Source organism: Pleurodeles waltl, chromosome 4_2, assembly GCF_031143425.1.
Source record: "Pleurodeles waltl isolate 20211129_DDA chromosome 4_2, aPleWal1.hap1.20221129, whole genome shotgun sequence".
Taxonomy (NCBI): Eukaryota; Metazoa; Chordata; class Amphibia; order Caudata; family Salamandridae; genus Pleurodeles; species Pleurodeles waltl.
The window spans coordinates 362,882,956-362,903,860 of record NC_090443.1 but is presented as its reverse complement, the minus strand read 5'-3'; the positions used below and the strand labels follow the sequence as shown (position 1 = coordinate 362,903,860).

The following is a 20,905-nucleotide window of genomic DNA, read 5'->3' as shown; positions in this document are numbered from 1 at the left end:
TGCTTTTTTCGCCGTTTGCGAGGCGCAAAAGGCTACCTACATCTGGCCCAAAATTCCCAAAGGTGAAGATGTCCCTGGGGACAGCTTCCGTTTGCAAATTAGTACCTCATTTGAGTTGTTGGTAACTTTTCTGCGGTTTGGAGCCGCAATTGTGGTGGCAAAGCATTGAGATATTCCACTGAAAGGAGATACCCATTCACTGCCCCTGTCTATCTGTGATTCCGAATTGGTTGCAAAAGCCCTCTAAGAAGTCGGAAAAACTATTATGGCTTGTAAAACGGGATTTGTGCAGTCAAAACAAATTTGAAGTAATAACGCCTATTTTTCGCAATTCTTACACTTTGTGATAGCCAAACAGGTTTGTCAATGAGGCCTGTGGTGCTGGGCTTTGAAGTCTTAGTATACTAGTAAAGCTCTGTTAGGACGGTCAATTCCTGGCAGCAGTAATAGCATCCCAGTCTTGAGGGGGCACGCTGTTTCACTAGTGGAAGATGAAGACCTTGACATTAATGCCACTTAAACTCTTAGGTTCTGTGGTCAATTGGGCATCCATGAGATTACCCAGGTTTTTAACTGCACTTACCGGAGTAGGAGAGACTCCTAGTTGCAAAGGCCGGGATAACAACAGACCACATGGCTGCTGGTGCTCCCACCAAAGTAATCTCTGTTTAAGATAGGTTCACTTTTTTAATATTTAAAACTCATTTACTCATCAAGCTCTCATCTTAATGCCTCACTCTCTAGAAGAAGGAATAATGTTCAAGTGGTGCTGCATTTAAGCATAATTATAATATTTTGTCGCAAAGGAGTGAGTCTGCCTCACATGTGTGCTCAAATCTACAATGAACAAAAATTTAATGGAAGCACGGTAGGATACTGGTTATGAAACAAGAGGCTAATTGGTAGGATTACAGGATAGATACCTTTGTTCTTCTAGACAGGAAAAAAGGCGACCCAGACTACTACTATCAATAGTCCTTGGAGAATGACAAGCAGTCAGATACCAGAACCATAAAACCTGCCGGATTTTGTTATCACCTATTTCATGCATGAGGTAGGATTGAAATCCATCTGGACTTGGTCAAGAAAAGTATGCCATTCTATAAATGGCTATAGTTGGTTAACAACAATCACGTCCCGAACCCTAGTTGGGTAAAGGAAAGTAGATATTGAGCTGAAGTTTGTTATAAGAGTAGGGTCTGACAATGCAGCAAAATCAAAGTTGTTTTTTAGAGCGGAAGGGACAATACCAATAGTTAAAGAGAGATTTAAACAATTTCCAAGGGTATCTATAATACTGGAATCAGAGCAAATCTTTAAAAATACCTTCTGCTCATACAGAACAGAGTTATTCCAAATAGCTGAATACTCTCAATAGGGTATTTTAATGGATCTTAATGATATGAGACTCTGAGGTGACAGAGTGATCTACGATTTGGGCCTGTGCTTAGGTTAAAGAAGCCACGGGTGCCTGTCAGAGGTGCTTTCTATGTGAAAGACCTGGTACTGAGGAAAACGGAGTATCTGAAAAGCCATTTGATCTAAAAAAAGACCAGAACCTCCAACCAACGTCCACTTTCTACTAGACTTTCAATATTGAAGCTTTCTTGGATTTGTTTCTGCCAATAAATTCGATACACTTGCTGGCAACATCCGTACTCACTTCCTAAGTGCATGGACGTCATTTAGGGGTCGCTGCTGCGACCCCTAGCTTGCCCTTGGCGACCCCTGGACCTGTTTCTGTAACCCCATGCTTCAGAGGTGGCTAATTCAGTGGCAGGAACAGAGTGGCACCTCGCCCTTATGGACGTCGGTTGGTGATTCACTCTCTTTATTTTCTGTCAATTTATATTACCCTCATAGTGAATAATAATGTATTAATCACTATTAGGGTAATAAAAATGGAATACAATTAGCTGGGAATAGGCCCTTGCATGGCAGCTGAGGACGTAAAAATGCTTTTAAATGTATGCTTTGTGCGTGCTTGCGGGTGAGAGTGTCTATGTGAGAGAGTATGTGTGTAAGTGTGTATGTGCAAGCATGTGTATGTGAGTGAAAGTGGTTGTTGAAGGGCGTGTGATGTCACTTCCGCTACCACTGGCATTTTGGTGAATTGACGTTCATGCCATTGTGGCATGTGTCTTGCTGCACTAATGTATGCCTCATATACAATATTTTGAAACATGTTTATCCAGTATGAGAACTAACGCTTATTGATATATACGACAATACGAGGAGAGACTTTTTCACTTACCCTGGCAGCAGCATGAAGTTCAGTCTGTCGGCGCGGTCCCTCTCTGCCTTGAACAGCTCAGTCCGCTCCTCCACCAGGTGTTCCAGGTTCCTGGAGTAGAGCTGCAGTCGTCTTATCAGGGTGTCCATGTAGCTGTCATTAGTTTGACTGTGTAGAAACAAAAACATAGGCCATGGCCTGGCTGTAAAAGCCACAAAGGAATGCAGTGCTCATTGATAGGTCACTGACAGTTGTCTGTAAAAGCTGATGTACAACACAATGGAAGAAGCCTAGTTGGCATACTCTATGAAGATGCATGAATAACTAAGTAGCAGGCTTGTGGTTCATTAAGTTCTATGAAAGGCCAAACTGATTAAGATATCCTAGGCTCAGCAATGATGCATGCACCCTTCAGCATAGTTTAGCTACAATAATTGTACCTGAAAGAAAGCATTTTGCATGAACTGGTAAACCTATCACTCCCAGACACGGTAATCTTCACACACCTAGTTGTGGTTGTGTACTGGCACATGTGCCCGGTGTGTAAATTAAAAATCAGTGGGTCTAGGCCTTTTCTGAAAAAGTATAGGAGGACGTGTCATCAGTGAAGTAATTCTCTTGGTGGGGGCCTGTTGTGATATGTCCATAGCCGTACTGGGGAGTATGAGGTCAGACAAGCGCATGATCTAAGCAGACTGTTGGACCACAGAGAAAATTGTTCTAATATAATTGGTAAGGTCTTCAGTTCCTCATCTAGTGGACTGTCCGGCTTTATTAAACCAAATCCATTATCATCAAAAAGTACTTTTCAGGCATTAGAAAGAACAGCCAATAAAGAAAAGGCAAAAAGGTGTCAGGCCGCTTAGCTTAAGAAATATATTGAAGCAGACCGAATACCAAAAAGCTTACGAAATTTGACCTTTCCACCTCTTGAAACCACAAGTCCTGAACAAATAAAGAAATGGGAGACCAACCTGAAAAAGGGTATGAATAATATGATAAGACAACTCAGACTTTTCACAAGAAGATCATGACCAATCTATAACCTAAGCTGATGGACTCAACAAAAAAAATGAAGGCACTACTTGGGAAAAAACTGAAGGTGACCGATGAATTTAAAGACCTGATAAAACGAGAAAATAGACCATTCTGCAAAGATCAACTAGATTACCAACTAGGACATATGTATACTTTTCCCAAAAGGTATAATATTAACAAACCAACAAACAAACCAGACTACAAGACATGTTATGGAGCCAGACACCAGCTCATATCTTGACTGCCTGGAATATTCTGCATTTTCACACCTGTAGGAGTGTAATGGCTAGTTGCTGTGTTCGTACTGCCACTGGCAGCACAGACGGGGAAATGGGTGGTGCAAGCTGCAGTGTCCTTCTGACGAGGACCCTGGCACTGATTTTGTTTTACAAATTAAACACTGCTTATAACCAAGGTTATGAAGGAACAAACTATTTTACATCTCTAACATGCATAATATTGACTTCTGTTACTTTAATATTTTGTGAAGTTATTTTCATATGGCACTTTACTGGCCTATTTACCTGGTGCCCCCTTTACTCTTTTTTACAATGTACGAGCCTTCCACATGCTCAGCAGCATGATACGACAGCCTGTTACTTCTAATTCAGAAAGTAACATTCCTAGATGGCTGTACATTTATTTCGTAAACTAAATAGAAAATAAAATTAGGTGACCCGGGCAATTATCTTTAGGGCCCCAATATGAGTCATCTCGTTCTTATTTAACCTGTCCAGTTTCCAGGAATCCCTCATCGGCCACCCCTTTTGCACCCACTGCAATTCCCTTACATACATGCCACCGCTCTCACTCCATCACAAAATAGCTATCTGACTCTCACCACAAGCAGTCTGATAGGTTAACTCAAGTACTAAAATTGCAGTGACCACGGGGAAATGATCTCAAGCTCACTAGTCATCTCAACCTCTCTAAACTTTCTAGTTTCCAGGAATTCCACTTCAGTCACCTTTCACCTGCTCATTGGAGCAACCTTACACGCACTCAGCTGTTTCTACTCCATCACAAGGAGGCCACTTGATTACCCCTGCAAGCAGTCTAATATTTCAGACAATTAACCTCAAAACCTAGGAAATGACCCAAACACCCAGCAACTATAGAAAGTGCCTTTTTCCTTCCATGCCACACTCGCAACCTATGTGAACTGTATGCTACCACAACTCTCTATATTGGATTGCAGCAATCTGTACATGAACTCTTACTAAGGTAAGCATTGTCTGATGACTCGGAAAAGTTAGGTAAATTCTCTCGACCACCATAGACTTTACCCAATTATTCTTTTACTATGTCTCAGATACTACTAGGACTTCCACAACTATAATATTGGCATTTTACACCTGCTCCCTCTCACCTTACTTTCTAGTATAGTCCAATATTCTAATATGCCTCATGGACTCCATCAAGTTTTCCATGTTTCTCTGTTCTCGGGTCCACTAACTTCACACCACAAGCAGGGCTATCGAAATACCATATTTCAGTTCCCCAGGGGAGACCTATTTGAAGTAGAACACTGGAACCAAACTTTACCTCCGAGGTAACACACCTCTTTTTTTCAACAAAAATACAAATAACTTTTTTTTAAAGCATTTCTTCAGGTCTGCTTCTCCCTTGCGATACCAATATATTTCCTTTAATATAGACCAGCAACAAGCTAAGCTTATCACCAGTCATTCATATCTGACAATGGACCAACTGGAAAGATCCTACTATTACTCGATCATAAGGTTATACCTTGCAATTAGGCTTACCTGTCTAGCATGGATCCTGACGTGATGTCTTTTCCTAGATCATGCGCTTGCCTCTTCACAGTCCTGCTATGATCATATGGTCCCCCACCAAGAATTACCTCACTGATGACACATCTTCCTATACTTTTCAAGAACAGACCTAGACACCACTGGTTTTCAATTTACACACCAAGGCATATGTAAGAGTACAGAACCACAACAAGTAGGGGTATTGTAATCAACATGAGGCTCAAGATTAAACATATTGCACTGAGCGATGCCTATCACAGTTTGCAGTGTACACTTGGTTTCCTTACCTTATGGATATGCATAATCAATTATTTCATATTTTATTGTGTCTGTTACTATCTGGATACTTTACATGCTTTCTCATTTCCTTTTTGTTTCCCTTTTGTCGCTTTCTTCCCTCCGATATTGATCAATTTTATACAACATGTTCTTTCTTTTGTTTCTTTAATGCTATACATATAAAACTATGTTCTTACATTATTTATGCACAGTCTTGAAAAATCCCCAGGCCTGTGCACCCACCAAGGGCCGAAACACGTGTTGGCTGTCTCTTTTTTCTTTTCCTGTCTTGAACATAACATCCATGTTGGTATAGGAGATGCTTCTGTACTAAATGCCTGTACTAAAATAACACAGTATCTGTCTACATTTCAAGATTGAACCTAATGAGATTTATCTACAATATTTTGCACATTCATACATGTTTATCCTACAACTTTCAAAATGTTTCAGTTTTTGTGGGGTTCAAGATTTGTACCTCTTTTAGGGCTACACAAATAAAAGCAAACTCATTGTCATTTGATAGGTGTGTGTCTGGGTCGGTCATTCCTCTCCTTTATCCACTAACCTACACACCCCATCTGACATGGATGCCTTCAATTCTGAAAAACATCTTCACTCAATTATGTTAATGGAAAACATGGTAAACATGATTTTCCCTAATGAGAATCTTCTCAGTTTACTAGGTATTGCGGGCAACCATTCATTGAATATAGAAAGTCAGCTGTACACTCTCACCGTAACAGGTTCACCCTTCTCTAAGTGGTAAGTTGTTTGGCACACTGTCATTGGCTGGCAGTGGTGAGATAAATTCTTCTACAGGTTGAAAATTCCATGATGACTGCCCATCAGTGTACATATCTTAAGCATTCGTTATGCCATGAGGCGACTGACTGAGTATGAAGTGGATTATTATATGGAATCCTCCAGCACCACTGTTGGCTCTTCACATGAGGGTTTTTCTTGATGGAATGCAACATTAATGTCATCCCAGACAAAGCTGTCTGAATTGAAGGTCACAGCACCGCATTAAAGTCATTACATGAGCTGTCAGCTTGAAAGGCAACTGCACCAAAGCAGCCTTGACAAAGAAGCCTCATGCGCTGGAGACCACAACACTAGATTAGCTAAATATCAGAATGAGCTATCTGCAGGAGAAACTACTGCACCATATCAGCTTCATAAGGGAAGAAAGAGTTATCTATTGTTGGTAATTATATTTCTGGTGGATACTATGTTTTCCTGTAGATTCGTTATCGTAATAGTATCCTTCAGAGTACAGACTAAGGGCCTGATTTAGAGATTGGCAGGTTACATTTTATGGGATTTAGATTTCAGTGGATAGGATAGCTGTCACAGGCGTGACGGAGAAACCCCTCTGCCAAACTCTAAATCAGGCCCTAAATTCAGAAAGCTTTTCGCCAGCAACAGCTCTCTAGCACCACTAGGGAATACCATGTAGCTTCAGCCGTGACTCTGGCAGCCCAGAATGTGAAATCATAGTGTATAAGGTGCTAACTGTCTGTTGGTGTTTGTTTCTGGTACGTTTTTCACACCCAATCAAAGCATGTGGAGAGGAACGGAGCACAGGCAACATCTACATTATAGCACATGCCTTGAGATCTTATTAATCACATCACTAACTCACAGACGAGGAGGGAAGGCAGTGAGGAATCTGTCCGAAGATAAAGGGGGTGATTCTAACCCTGGCGGTCGGTGATAAAGCGGCGGCCAAATCGCCAACAGGCCGGCGGTCCAAAAAATGGAATTCTGACCCTGGCGGGAACCGCCAACACATCCCGCCACATTAACACTCCGACCGCCACGGCGGGACCGACAAACAGCGCAGCGGTCACCGCCAACAGCCAGGCGGCAGACAATGTACCGCCCACACTATCATGACCCACCAATCCGCCACCTTTTCCGGGGCGGGAGCCCCGCCGATAAAAACACGGCGGAAACAGACTACGAATGTGAAAACGCTCACCTCTACGCACTCCACGAGTACGGAGGACAGCATGGAACCCGAATTGAACATCATACCTGCTCTCGTCTACCTGCTCATCTACCACGAGTACGAACTCCGGCGCAGACGTCAACGGTGAGTACAGCACCTACGACACACGGGAGGGGGGAGGACGAAAGGTTACGGGCACACACATATGCAACCCCCCCCCCCCAATATGTACACACCAATGCAGAGCAACAAGTCACAGTGACACCAACCAAACCCCCGTAAAAAATGCAATGACATTTCAAAATTGTCAATAAATATTTATGTCCAAAATAGCCTCCGATAAGTATTGGTCAACTAGCCAGAATATTTACATTTAAAAAGTCAATATACACAGCAGTGGACAACTGCAGAAATCAGTCCTGCACATTTTACGTAGTAACGATTTGTCCGTGGGCCAAAGTGTAGCAACACAAGGGCAAAGCCCACACACGAGACCTGAGTCCTTTGGAGAGAACACTGCAGGGGCATCTGATGACAAAACTACAGGCACCTCAGGGGGAAGGGAAGGGGGGGCACCTCAGCCACATGAGTCCACAACGCCAGACCCACGAAGGGGCCACCATGCCCACTGCCATATCCTGGGGAGTGCTTGACAGGAGGGGCCCAGCGGAGCGGTGCTTGAGACGGCGGGGCCCAGCGGAGCGGTGCTTGACAGGAAGGGCCCAGCGGAGCGGTGCTTGACAGGAGGGGCCCAGCGGAGCGGTGCTTGACAGGAAGGGCCCAGCGGAGCGGTGCTTGACAGGAAGGGCCCAGCGGAGCGGTGCATGAGACGGCGGGGCCCAGAGGAGCGGTGCATGAGACGGCGGGGCTCAGCGGAGCGGTGCTTGAGACGGCGGGGCCCAGCGGAGCTTGACAGGAAGGGCCCAGCGGAGCGGTGCTTGACAGGAGGGGTCCAGCGGAGCGGTGCTTGAGACGGCGGGGCCCAGCGGAGCGGTGCTTGACAGGAAGGGCCCAGCGGAGCGGTGCTTGACAGGAGGGGCCCAGCGGAGGGGTGCTTGAGACGGCGGGGCCCAGCGGAGCGGTGCTTGACAGGAGGGGCCCAGCGGAGCGGTGCTTGACAGGAAGGGCCCAGCGGAGCGGTGCATGAGACGGTGGGGCCCAGCGGAGCGGTGCATGAGACGGCGGGGCCCAGCGGAGCGGTGCTTGAGACGGCGGGGCCCAGCGGAGCGGTGCTTGACAGGAAGGGCCCAGCGGAGCGGTGCTTGACAGGAGGGGCCCAGCGGAGCGGTGCTTGACTGGAAGGGCCCAGCGGAGCGGTGCTTGACAGGAAGGGCCCAGCGGAGCGGTGCATGAGACGGCGGGGCCCAGCGGAGCGGTGCATGAGACGGCGGGGCCCAGCGGAGCGGTGCTTGAGACGGCGGGGCCCAGCGGAGCGGTGCTTGACATGAAGGGCCCAGCGGAGCGGTGCTTGACAGGAAGGGCCCAGCGGAGCGGTGCATGAGACGGCGGGGCCCAGCGGAGCGGTGCATGAGACGGCGGGGCCCAGCGGAGCGGTGCTTGAGACGGCGGGGCCCAGCGGAGCGGTGCTTGACAGGAAGGGCCCAGCGGAGCGGTGCTTGAGACGGCGGGGCCCAGCGGAGCGGTGCTTGACAGGAAGGGCCCAGCGGAGCGGTGCTTGAGACGGCGGGGCCCAGCGGAGCGGTGCTTGACAGGAAGGGCCCAGCGGAGCGGTGCATGAGACGGCGGGGCCCAGCGGAGCGGTGCATGAGACGGCGGGGCCCAGCGGAGCGGTGCTTGAGACGGCGGGGCCCATCGGAGCGGTGCTTGACAGGAAGGGCCCAGCGGAGCGGTGCTTGACAGGAAGGGCCCAGCGGAGCGGTGCTTGACAGGAGGGGCCCAGCGGAGCGGTGCTTGAGACGGCGGGGCCCTGTTCAGCGGTGCCTGTCTTCACGGCGGGGCCCTGTTCAGCGGTGCTCTTCTGCACGGCGGGGCCCTGTTCAGCGGTGCTCTTCTGCACGGCAGGGCCCTCTTCAGCGGTGCTCTTCTGCACGGCGGGGCCCTCTTCAGCGGTGCCTGTCTTCACGGCGGGGCCCTGTTCAGCGGTGCTCTTCTGCACGGCGGGGCCCTGTTCAGCGGTGCTCTTCTGCACGGCGGGGCCCTGTTCAGCGGTGCTCTTCTGCACGGCGGGGCCCTCTTCAGCGGTGCTCTTCTGCATGGCGGGGCCCTCTTCAGCGGTGCCTGTCTTCACGGCGGGGCCCTGTTCAGCGGTGCTCTTCTGCACAGCGGGCCCTGTTCAGCGGTGCCTGTCTTCACGGCGGGGCCCTGTTCAGCAGTGCCTGTCTTCACGGCGGGGCCCTGTTCAGCGGTGCTCTTCTGCACGGCGGGGCCCTGTTCAGCGGTGCTCTTCTGCACGGCGGGGCCCTCTTCAGCGGTGCCTGTCTTCACGGCGGGGCCCTGTTCAGCGGTGCTCTTCTGCACGGCGGGGCCCTCTTCAGCGGTGCTCTTCCAGGAAGTCTAGGGAGCCAGACCTGGGCTGGACACCCTGATCACTCGCCCTCCGAATGTGCAGTGGCAGGCCCCTTCGGGGACGGAGTCCTGGGCCCTTTGCTGTCGTCGCTTGCAGGCGGGATGGGGCTTGCGGGGCCCTCCAGCTCCGCGCTCCTGATGGATGACCTCTCCGCCCTGCTGCCCTTTCGCTCCTTAGATGGGGCTCTCGGGCCCTTGCCTCCCCTGGCTGTTGTGGCAGGTGAAGTGGCCGTTGTTGGCTCCTTGGGGGCAGCCGTCTCAGTCCTCTCACGGCGGCCCTTCACTTTACGTGTCCTCTTGCCTGGGGGTGGGCTGGATGTCCCCTTGCTGCTCAGTGAAGTGTCACTGCCGCCAAAGGGTGGACTCCAGAAGCCATGCACCACTTGGAGCCTCGAAGCTGGGCTGGTGGTGGCTGAGGTGCTCTTGGGACTCTTAACCGATGGAGGGGGTGGGTCAGGGGAGGGAAAGAGGTTAAGATTAGAGAGGTAACATTTCTTAGGACCAAGGTAAAGGGTAGGAGTAGTGGTGATGGAAGTGGAGGAAGAGGATGTGGTTGTAGGAGAGTCAGGTGTGCTGTCTTTGGGTGCAGGTGACTGAGGCGTAGGCTGTCGTGAGGTGGTTGGCTGTTGTTTGGGTGTCTGCCTGCGTTTATGTGTCTTGGAAGAGTGGGTGACAGACACAGTGGGAGAGGACACAGGGGACGTGTAGATGGCAGTGGAGGTGGTGACTGCACGTGTGAGGACTGTAGTGGAGGGTGTGCTGGTGATGGAAGCACTGGCTGATGGTGGTGTGCATGCAGGTGTGAGTGTAGACGTCACAGGGAGGGAGGAGAGAGACGAGGAGGAGGGGGACACAGAGGTGGTATTGACTGTTGGAATGTCTGCATCTGGGTGTTGCTGTGGTGAATGCTTGTGTGTCCTGTGGTGCTTGTGTCTGGATGATCTGGCCTTGGGTGTTGAGGTGTGTGCAGGCTGGTCTGATGGTGTGGATGGGATAGGCTGAGGGACAGGAGACAGAGAAAGGGTGGAGGCAGTTAGAAGAGGGAGGCTGGAGACAGGGACAATGGCTGCCGTCAGTGCTGAGGCCAGAGCAGTGAACGATCGTTGATGGGCAGCCTGACCCGAATGAATGCCCTCCAGGTAGGCATTGCTCCGATGCACCTCCCTTTCCACCCCCTGGATGGCATTCAAAAGGGTAGTCTGCCCAACAATGAGCGTCCTCACGAGGTCAATGAGCTCCGCACTGAGGGCAGCAGGGGTAACTGGGGCAGGGGCTGAGGTGCCTGGGGCGAAGGAGACGCCCGCCTTCCTGGGCGAGCGGGCACGGAGCGAAGGCTAAGGGGCTGCTGGGAGGGCAGAGCTGGAGCGCTGGGTGGCGGCTGTACCTGTGGAGGCGGGGGGCCCGGATGTTGCCGCCCCCGCTAGGGAGCTCCCAAACGAGGACGTGTCCGTGTCGCTGGTGTCTTCACCGGTCCCTGTTGTGGTGCTCCCCTCGCCCTCCGGATCACTGGTGCCCTCGGTGTCTGTTCCAGTGCCCACCGGGGCATTGTGACTTGCAGCTCCCTCGTGCTCCGACGCCAATTCTCCTCCGCCTGATGATGCTGATGCACAAGAAGACAAAGAATAAGGGTGGGGGAGAAATAATACAAAGTTGAGTGTATGCCTTGTCAATACCGTTGGCGGAGAGGACAGACACAGGTGCCTCATGCACTAAGCCGCGAAATTGGGGTACACTACTCAGTACTTCTGACTAGGCCAACAGGTCTAGGGACAACAGATGCGCACATGGGTGATGCAGGACCATGGATAGATGTACTTGGCACCCTACAGAGGTGGGGGGCGGGGGCACAGGGCCATGTCTAAGGGAGGGGACTACACTACAGAAAGCGCCCTGGCCTAGTGTCACCCACGGCCCTCCTCCCCCACCCAGACGCCTCAACTGCGCTTAAGGATAGCAGAATGTGCAGGTACTCACCCCCTTGTGTCTGCTGTGATGTCCTCAAGCGCCCATCCAAATCAGGGTAGGCCACCGCCAGGATCCGGGACATCAGGGGGGTCAGGGTACGACTGGCACCCCTCCTAGGTCGGGAGGCCATCCCCACCAGTGACTCGGCGGTCTTTCGGGTTCCGCGGCGGATGTCCTCCCACCTCTTGCGGCAGTGGGTGCCCCGTCTGGTGTAGACCCCCAGGGCCCGGACTTCCTTGGCGATGGCACGCCAAATGTCGATTTTCTGATGGGCGCTCACCTGTTAGACATGTACAGGGTGGGAAAGAGAAAACGTGAATTTTCGGCATGTTTGGAGTACATGCCCCCCCCTCCCCAACTTTGCCATGTGGCCCATTCTCTCATCTGTCGTGCGTTGCAGTCCTCATTTTCTCCCCACCCCAACAACTTACATCCACCCCACTCCACACAGCCATAACCCATTCAATGTGCACTCAGTGTACTCACCTGTTGGTCTGGAGGACCGTAGAGTAGCGCATACTGGGGGAGGACCCCATCCACTAGTTTCTCCAACTCTTCAGACGTGAAGGCAGGGGCCCTTTCCCCAGTCGCAGCAGCCATTGTCACTTCCAGACCGAGGTCACAGCAGCACTTGCAGTATAGGTCCTCTCCTGTGGATGATCAGGTATCGAGTGATTAGGCAGATAGAAAATGGCGGTCACGGCCGCGGCGGTGCGTTCCGCGACCGCCGGCGCACATCGTCATTGGCTCCTGAATCCCATAGGGTTCAATGTTAACCAATGCGGGTTCGTATAGCGGTCTTCGACCGCCTACCGCCACGGTGTGCCACGCCAGCGCATTGACCTCACATCCCATTGTCCCACTTCACCGGTCAGGCAGCCGCCATTTCAAGGGCCCACATGGCTTAATTTCAAATGCGTCACACAGGCCTAGGCCTTGCATTGCCACACATCCAAACATAGCCATCCATACCTTTTCGTGTACTGTGCATGCAGTGGTGAACGTACCTGTGACTTGCTTGACTCTGTGCTCCATGTTGTCCTTCCTAGGCACCGTCCGCTGGGACTTGCGAGGAGAAGGATGAATCCTCGCGTGTACCGCCCGCTGGTGGACCTGTCGACAATGGAAGAACACCACATCATACTACGATACCGGCTTGACCGAGCCACTATACATGAACTGTGTGCCCAGCTGGAGCCAGACCTGATGTCCCCCATCCGCCAACCCACAGGAATTCCCCCTCTAGTGCAGGTTCTGTCAGTCCTCCATTTTTTGGCAAGTGGCTCATTCCAGACAACAGTGGCCATGTCATCTGGAATGTCTCAGCCTATGTTTTCAAAAATCTTGTCTAGAGTGTTGTCTGCCCTGACGAAACACATGCGGCGCTACATTGTATTCCCTGAGGAGGTTGATTTGGCCACTGTGAAGGGTGATTTTTATGCCCTTGGACATATCCCCAACATAATTGGTGCCATTGATGGGACCCATGTGGCTTTAGTACCCCAAAAAAGACGATGAGCAGGTGTACAGAAACAGGAAAAGTTACCATTCGATGAACGTCCAGGTGGTCTGTTTGGCTGACCAGTACATCTCCCATGTGAATGCCAAGTTCCCTGGGTCAGTGCATGACGCGTATGTGATGCGAAATAGCAGCATCCCTTATGTGATGGAACAGCTACAGAGACAACGTGTGTGGCTAATTGGTGACTCTGGTTACCCCAACCTGCCTTGGCTATTGACCCCAGTGAGGAATCCCCGGACCAGGGCAGAGGAACGGTACAATGAGGCCCATGGGCGAACTCGGAGGGTCATTGAAAGAACCTTTGGCCTCCTGAAGGCCAGGTTTAGGTGCCTACATATGACAGGGGGATCCCTGATGTACTCACCAAAGAAGGTGTGCCAGATCATCGTGGCCTGCTGTATGCTTCACAATCTGGCATTGCGACATCAGGTGCCCTTCCTGCAGGAGGATGGTCCAGATGGTGGTGTTGAAGCAGCTGTGGAGCCTGCGGAGAGTGAAGAGGAGGAAGACGAAGAGGATGACCCAGACAACAGGGACAGAGTTATCCTACAGTATTTTCAGTAGCACACAGGTAGGAATCACCCACGCCATTTACCATTTAGTGAATGCCCCCTGCATCTTTACTTTGTGTATTTCCCCCCAGTTCTTTTAACCTGAAGTTTACTTTTCCCTTCCCTTTTCAGTGCTGTTTGACCCACTGCGTGACTTCTGCCTGGTTAGCCCATGGACTAATGCTTATTGACATCGGTATGTTGTCCACACATATATAACAGAACATTATTGATAAGTAATGTGTTATACATTTGTAAATAATACAGGCTGACTCCAGAATGATTTATGTGCAATGAGTGATTTATTTTTAGTGCTATATTTTGGTACATGATATTAAACGGTGAAGGGTGAGGGTGGAGTTATGTCCATGGCAGAGTCCAGTTCTCGGTCACACAGGTGCATTGTTCATATGGCAGTGGAAGGATGGAGCAGGGGCAGTTCAAGGTTGGACAGGGTGACACTGTGGGACAGTGGAATGACATCCGGGGGGATATTAGACTGGCGGGGGTCTTGGCATCCTACTCTGTCTTCCTTTGAGATCTCAGGTTCCTCTTGCGGGGTGGTTGTTCTTCAGCAGGAGGTGGGGTTCTGGTGGCCCGTCGTTCTGTGGGGGCCTCCTGACCACTAGCGCTGGCGGAGGTGGTAGGCTGTTCCTGGCTAGTGACAGGGGCCCTTTGCGGTGCCACATGGTCCCGCAATGTGGTTTCAATGCGGTTTAGGGCCTGGACTATGGTCCCCATTGCGGTAGCGATGGCCCGGAGTTCATTGATGAACCCAATGTACCGTTCTTCCTGCTGTGCCTGGATCTCGGTGAACCTGGCCAGTACCGTCGCCATCGTCTCCTGGGAGTGATGATACGCTCCCATGATGGTGGTGAGGGCCTCTTGGAGAGTCGGTTCCCTGGGCCTGTCCTCCCCCCCCTGTCGCACAGCAGCCCTCCCAGTTGCCCTGTTTCCCCGGGCCTCTGTCCCCTGGACGGTGTGCCCACTACCACTGCCCCCAGGTCCCTGTTGTTGTTGGGGTGTTGGGTCAGCCTGGGTGCCCTGTAGTGGCGGACACACCGCTGATTGACGCGTCCGCGGGACAGAGGCATGGGCCCGCTGGGTGGGAGCTGTGCTGGTGTTCCCAGAGGGGTTTGGGTCTGCTGTGGCCTGTGTGTGGGGAACCGACTGTCCAGAGGTCCCTGATGGTCCGAGCTGGTCGTCAGGTTCTAGGTCGACAGAGCTGCTGTCCTCGCTGGGGGCCTGTTCTGGGGGTGGGATGGACATCTCTGGACCCTCCGTGGCGGTGTGTTGTCGTTCGGGCCCTGCAGGGGTAAAGGAGTATGGTTATTGTTTCTGTGTGTGCCATGGTGTGCATTTTGGGTGCCCTTGTCCCCCAGTGCTGGGATTCCCTTGTGGGAGGTGTTGTGAGGGTTGGGGGGGCGTGTATGGGTATGTGCAATGGTCATGCTTTGGTGGTGGCTGTCTATGGTTTGTGTTGGCATTCAGGGGTTGGTGTTGTTTAGGGTGGGTTGTGCTGGTGAGACATTGGCAGGGAGGTTATGTGCTGGGGGGTGAGATTGGGGGTGAGGGGGGGGTTGGCATGCTGGTGTTTGGGGGGGGGGTGAAGTAGTTGAGATTCTACTTACCAGAGTCCATTCCTCCGCCTACTCCAGCGAGGCCATCAGGATGCAGGATGTTTACCACCTCTTGCTCCCATGCTGTGAATTGGGGTGGGGTGGGTGGGGGTCCGCCGCCAGTCTCCTGCACAGCGATGTTGTGCCTGGAGATCATCGAGCGCACCTTCCCCCGTAGGTCGTTCCATCGCTTTCTGATATCTTCCCGATTTCTGGGATGCTGTCCCACAGCGTTGACCCTGTCTACGATCCTTTGCCATAGTTCAGCCTTCCTTGCTATGGTGGTGTGCTGCACCTGTGTGCCGAAGAGCTGGGGCTCAACCCTCATGATTTCCTCAACCATGACCCGGAGTTCTTGGTCCGAAAACCTTGGGTGTCTTTGGGGTGCCATGGGGTGGTGTGGATGAGGTGTGGGGTGGTGTTTGTGGTGATGTGCGTGGTGATATGTGGTGATGTGTGCGTAGATGTGGTGTGGGTGATGAAGTTGTGTTCCTGTGTGTGTTGGGGTTTTCTAATGCTGTGCTCGCTATCGCTATCTCTCGCTCTCGCTCTCGCCTTCGCTCCGATTTCCAACTAGTGGGGGTTTGTGGGTGATGTGGGTGTGTGTTTTATAGTTGATTGGATGTGTGGGAGTGTTGTTTGTATGTGTGTCAGGTGTGCGTATTTCAAAATGTCCAATGTGGCAGTGTTTTGGAGCTGTGTGTGTATTTTGAGCGCGGCGGTGTGTACCGCCAATGGATTACCGCGGTTGAAAGACCGCCGCGTGGATTCGTGGGTCAGAATGGCATGGGCGTGTTTGTGTTGGCGTGACGGTGGAGGTTTGGTCATCTCCAGTTTTCCGCGGCCCGCTGATGTGGCGGCCTTCCTTGGATGTCGGATTTTTGGCGGTTTCACAGTTGGTGGTCAGAATGACCGTGGCGGTCTACCGCGGCCGCGGCGGTAGTATGGCGGACTTCTGACCGGCAGTAAGGGCCTTTTACCGCCGAGGTCAGAATGACCCCCAAAGTGTCCACCAGAAACATTGTTACCAAAAGTAACTAACTTTTTCTTCTCATGGATACTTCTTTCCATCTATTACTCACCTTACAACTGACTCTAAAAGCAGCGCTTCCCTAGGAGATGGTATTTATTAGCACAGAGTAAGAAAAGACATGCAACACTGCCCTGGCAAAGTATCCATCACCAAATGCTTAAACTGTGTGGCAGTACTGTTTAGCAAACGTATGTAAGGATGACCACATAGCTGCTCACAAGATGTTGACTACAGGAGTGCCTCTGGCGAGAGCAGAATAAGTTGCCTCGGTGGAGCAGCATGAATGCCAGCTAGAGTGTCTTTCTTGCCCAAGGCACTTAAAAGTTGTATGTAAACAACAGAAAATATTTAAAAGTTGTATATAAACAACAGAAAATTATGTGCCTGATCAAGACTTCCAACATGTTGGCACTGAAGAAGCCCATAAAGAGCTGATCATCCACTTTTTGCTTTAATGTAGAGTTGACATAGACACAGTAAGTGTGGTGTGCAGTCTATGAAGGCTCTACTTCTCATTAGGTTGAAGAGGAGGAGAAAAGAAAGATGTAAGAGTAATGGACTGGCCCATGTGAAAGACAGATACTAATTCTGGTAAGAATGTTGGTCAGGTTCAAATAACCAGTTTACCAGGGAAGTAAATGTGTGGATCAACTAAGAGGTCTGATGTTCACAGACACACTTGTCAAAGTCACTGCCACCAAGACAAGTTTTCAAGGTCACATTCAACTATACATCTGTGCATCAGCTGGAAAGGAGATGACATGAAACATTAATAAAAGATTCAAATCCAACTGTGAAGCAATAAATCAAATGGGAGGAAACAAATAACCAAACCGGTCATAAAACGTGCCTTTAGTGGCAACTTAAACAAGGAAAGCTGGTCCAGAAAACACTTAAAGGGTAATAGGACACCCAAGTAACAATTTAGAGTGACTGTTGATAGGCTAGGATGTGCTTGGCAAGAGACATTACAGAAATGGGTTCAGAATTTTCCTTCATTGGAAAAATCAGTTTCCATGACATGCATAAACATATTTTGCGGAATGTGTCTTGGCAGCCAGGATGACTTCAAGTTGCAAGCAGGACTCTCATTGACACTGCTCAATCTCTGTGCAGGCAACCTTATTGCAACCGTATTGCCTGAGGATTGTGATGAAGGTCTAAACTGTCCTGCTGCAAGTGCAGGTCCAACCTGTGCCAGCGCTGAAGTCCAACAGATCGGTGTACCAAATTGTCTGCATGCAGTCAGTTGTTCTCAATTACCCCCGTCCCTTCTGCAGGAATCTCAGTAGAAGAGGTATCGGTGGGAATGTGTAGAAAAGGTATCAGTCGGAATGTGTAGAGTAGGCCCATGACTAATTGAACTTGAAGGCATCCCAATGGAACCGTTCAGAGACAAGAGTATGGGTCAAAGCAGAGGATGCTTCATGTGACCTACAGCATCCACTCTCACATTGACGGTGCCTCAATTTGTAACACAAACGGAAAATGCCTTGCTGCTGGGCCCAGTACCTCAGTAAAATTGCATCCCAATTCATGGTCCATGCCTCAGAATACCCAGCCTGGTGATGTAATGGACAGTGGTGGTGTTGTCAGGCAAAATTTGAATGGAATTCCCTAAGATGGAATGGACGAAGGCCACAGAGCAAGATGAACCATCCTGAGCTTTGATGTGGTTATGTGCAGTTTGGACTCAAGGCCCCGTGCCATATCATCCCCCAGATAAGGGTCCCAGCTTAACTTGGATGTGTCCATAACTAGACTAGACTGTAACTACGAAGGGCTGACAAGATGTCCAACCACCCAACTACATAGATATAATGCAAATCTGGGATGACAGAGTATAAGTAAAAATCTGTACTCAAGCTGATAGATTCCACCGGAGGCTTGATCCTTTGCTTCCTTATGCATCACTGAACTGCTCACCATCTGATTTGGGGCACCAACAGGATAATGAAATCATCATGTTTACAAGGCACCGTACATAAGGAACAGGAACTGGAACTGGAACTGGTGTCTGAGTCAGAGACATGGAAACCATATCTGAAATATCAGCAAATGTCTGAGGATGAGTAAAGGGTTGTGTCTAGGATCACTTATATGAACTGCAGCCTCTATCTGGTCCGAGATAGGACTTCTGAGTGCTGATCAAGAAATCCAAAAGATACATCATAGCCGGTATCAGAAAACCTGTCTTCACTAGCCAGTTGTATAAGTAAAAAAGTACATGGAGCCCTGACCTCTGCAGGGAAGCCACTACCATGGGCACGATATTGATGAATACTCATGGAACAGTCATCATTCCAAATGGTAAAACCTGGAACTGGTACAACTGAGGCCCCACTGGGAACATCAGGCATATACCCATAAGAGGGCAGGATTGCAAGATGGAAGTATACATCATTTAGGCCCATAGACATTAGCCTATTCCTTGTGTTGAAGACGAACAAAACAAGTCACAGGAACAGCATTTTGATCTTGCCCTACTGAAGGAACAAAATCAAGAGTGTAGGTTCAGGATTGGTGCTAAACCACAACCTTCATGGGCAGTAAGGGAGAAAGATCCTGTACCCCTTTCATCCATGGGCACCATTGCCTCTTTGTTCCACTGGACAAGAACTTTCACCTGCAAAACTGAGGCATGTATCAGAGAGCACATCCTGTTACAAAGGGAGCGATGTGGAGGGGAAAACCATAAATGTAAGGCATAGCCCTTGCTGATTAGCTGGATGAACTTACAATCCATCATGATCGTCTCCCATTTGGTGAAGAACTAGGAGGCTACCTCCCCAGGGGAAGTTGCTGGTGTCGACTTAGGAGTCAGAGAGCAGCAAAGCCAGTGGAAAATGTTGGTGACTGGGGCTGCTGGTGATGATAGCCTCCCACAGATACATCCTTGCTCCAAAAAGAGCAGTACATATGTTGGGGTGTTTGAATCGGCTGCAAAGGTTATTGCTAGGACTTTTGTGGTCTGGGCAGTCACTAATTTTTCTGTGCTTTTGGTGGAATTAGTTCTCTGGGGAGGCTAAGCCCAGTGAGCATGCTGTCTGACAGCTGTCCTTGAAGCCCACCAGGGATACAGCAGCCTTTTCTCCAAACAGTATCTCACCACTAAAGGGCATGTCCACAAGGGTTGCTTGGATATTTCATAGGAAGCCAGTGAAATGCATCAAGTCATGTCAGTGCAATCTGAGAAGTGTTCATGAGCAAACCATTGTGTCTGAAGAATATGAGCTGCACTTCAGAACCTGTTTTGAAACCTCACAACTATCAGTGACCAGATCAAAAATGCATTTTTGTGTGATCAGGTACATTGGTCCCAGTCAATTTTGTCAGCTTACACTGGATCTGGATGTAGTGTTTTTAGAAGGCAGGTGGCATTCACAGTGCAAAGTGCAAAGTGCAAGGCTGCTAGAAGCACATACTTTTCGTAATGTGGAGTCCAGTCTTTGAGACAACTAATTTGATGAACACATAAGAAAGGCATTTAGGTTCAACTTCACAGACGTTTAGTAGACAAAGCCCTCTGGAGAATAGTGTGACAACAACTTTGTGTCACAAGGTGCAAACCTATGTCACCTAGCAAGTTGTCTGTGGACTGCTGGACCTGAGAATGATTCCTCCTAGACAGCCAGTACAGCCTCCACTGGTGCCTAGTTGCAGGGTAACTAAGATTCCATGACTGTGGAGGAAGGTTGTAAGATTTCTGTATGCTCATCATCTGTCAGGCATAACAGCAACATTGGAGTCTCATTCAAAGAATTCCTCCAAGTGGGCAAACCTATGGACACAGTGGATGTGTGGTGTAAAAAACCTGTCATCAAAATATGCCTAAAGTATTTTTTTTCCTCTGTTCGGATAATCTCCGTGAACTTCAGGGCTTCAAAGAAGCCACTGATAATGGGTGGAGAGTGGTGCAGGTGTCAACATTTTATGTGGCGCCGAGCACAAAAGATTGATGACTTGGAATTCACTGACTTTGTCTGGAGTAGTGCCAAGGTCAGAGCCTGTGGGGGCACAGATTCAGGAAGAGTCAGAGCCCGAGCTGCCAGAATTACCAAACCCTCATGAGTGCCATCACCTTTAGAAAGAACCTCAGAAAGTACCAGAGTTATCCCTGAAATGTCCAGTATGGACTGCCATAAGGCCAAAACCTGCACAGAGTTGGCCAATTGAGTAAGAAATTCCAGATTCATCTTTTTCAATTGAGAATTGGCTTAGAGGAAGAGCTTGGCACTGGGAAGTTACATGAGGACTCCGAGCGGTACCAAGACTTGAACAGTTTCTTTGAGGAAGAAGGGGAAATCTTCTACTTAAGGCACTTCTAGTGTCCTTTTGTGGGAATAGCCTTTATGAAGCTGTTTCCTGTCAAAGGAGTTACCTGAAGGGGAACACTTTGGTATATCC

General features: G+C 49.9%; 1 protein-coding gene across 1 annotated transcript in view; it reads right to left on the bottom strand.

The window, feature by feature from the left end:
- Positions 1-20,905, bottom strand: part of LOC138293867 (guanylyl cyclase C-like) — a 695,267-nt gene that overhangs the window by 152,786 nt on the left and 521,576 nt on the right. Inside the window, exons 21-22 of the mRNA XM_069233168.1 lie at positions 17,178-17,189; positions 2,255-2,401 (exon numbers count right to left, since the gene is read on the bottom strand). Coding sequence (XP_069089269.1) covers positions 2,255-2,401; positions 17,178-17,189 — 159 coding nt within the window. The remainder of the gene's footprint in view (positions 1-2,254; positions 2,402-17,177; positions 17,190-20,905) is intronic.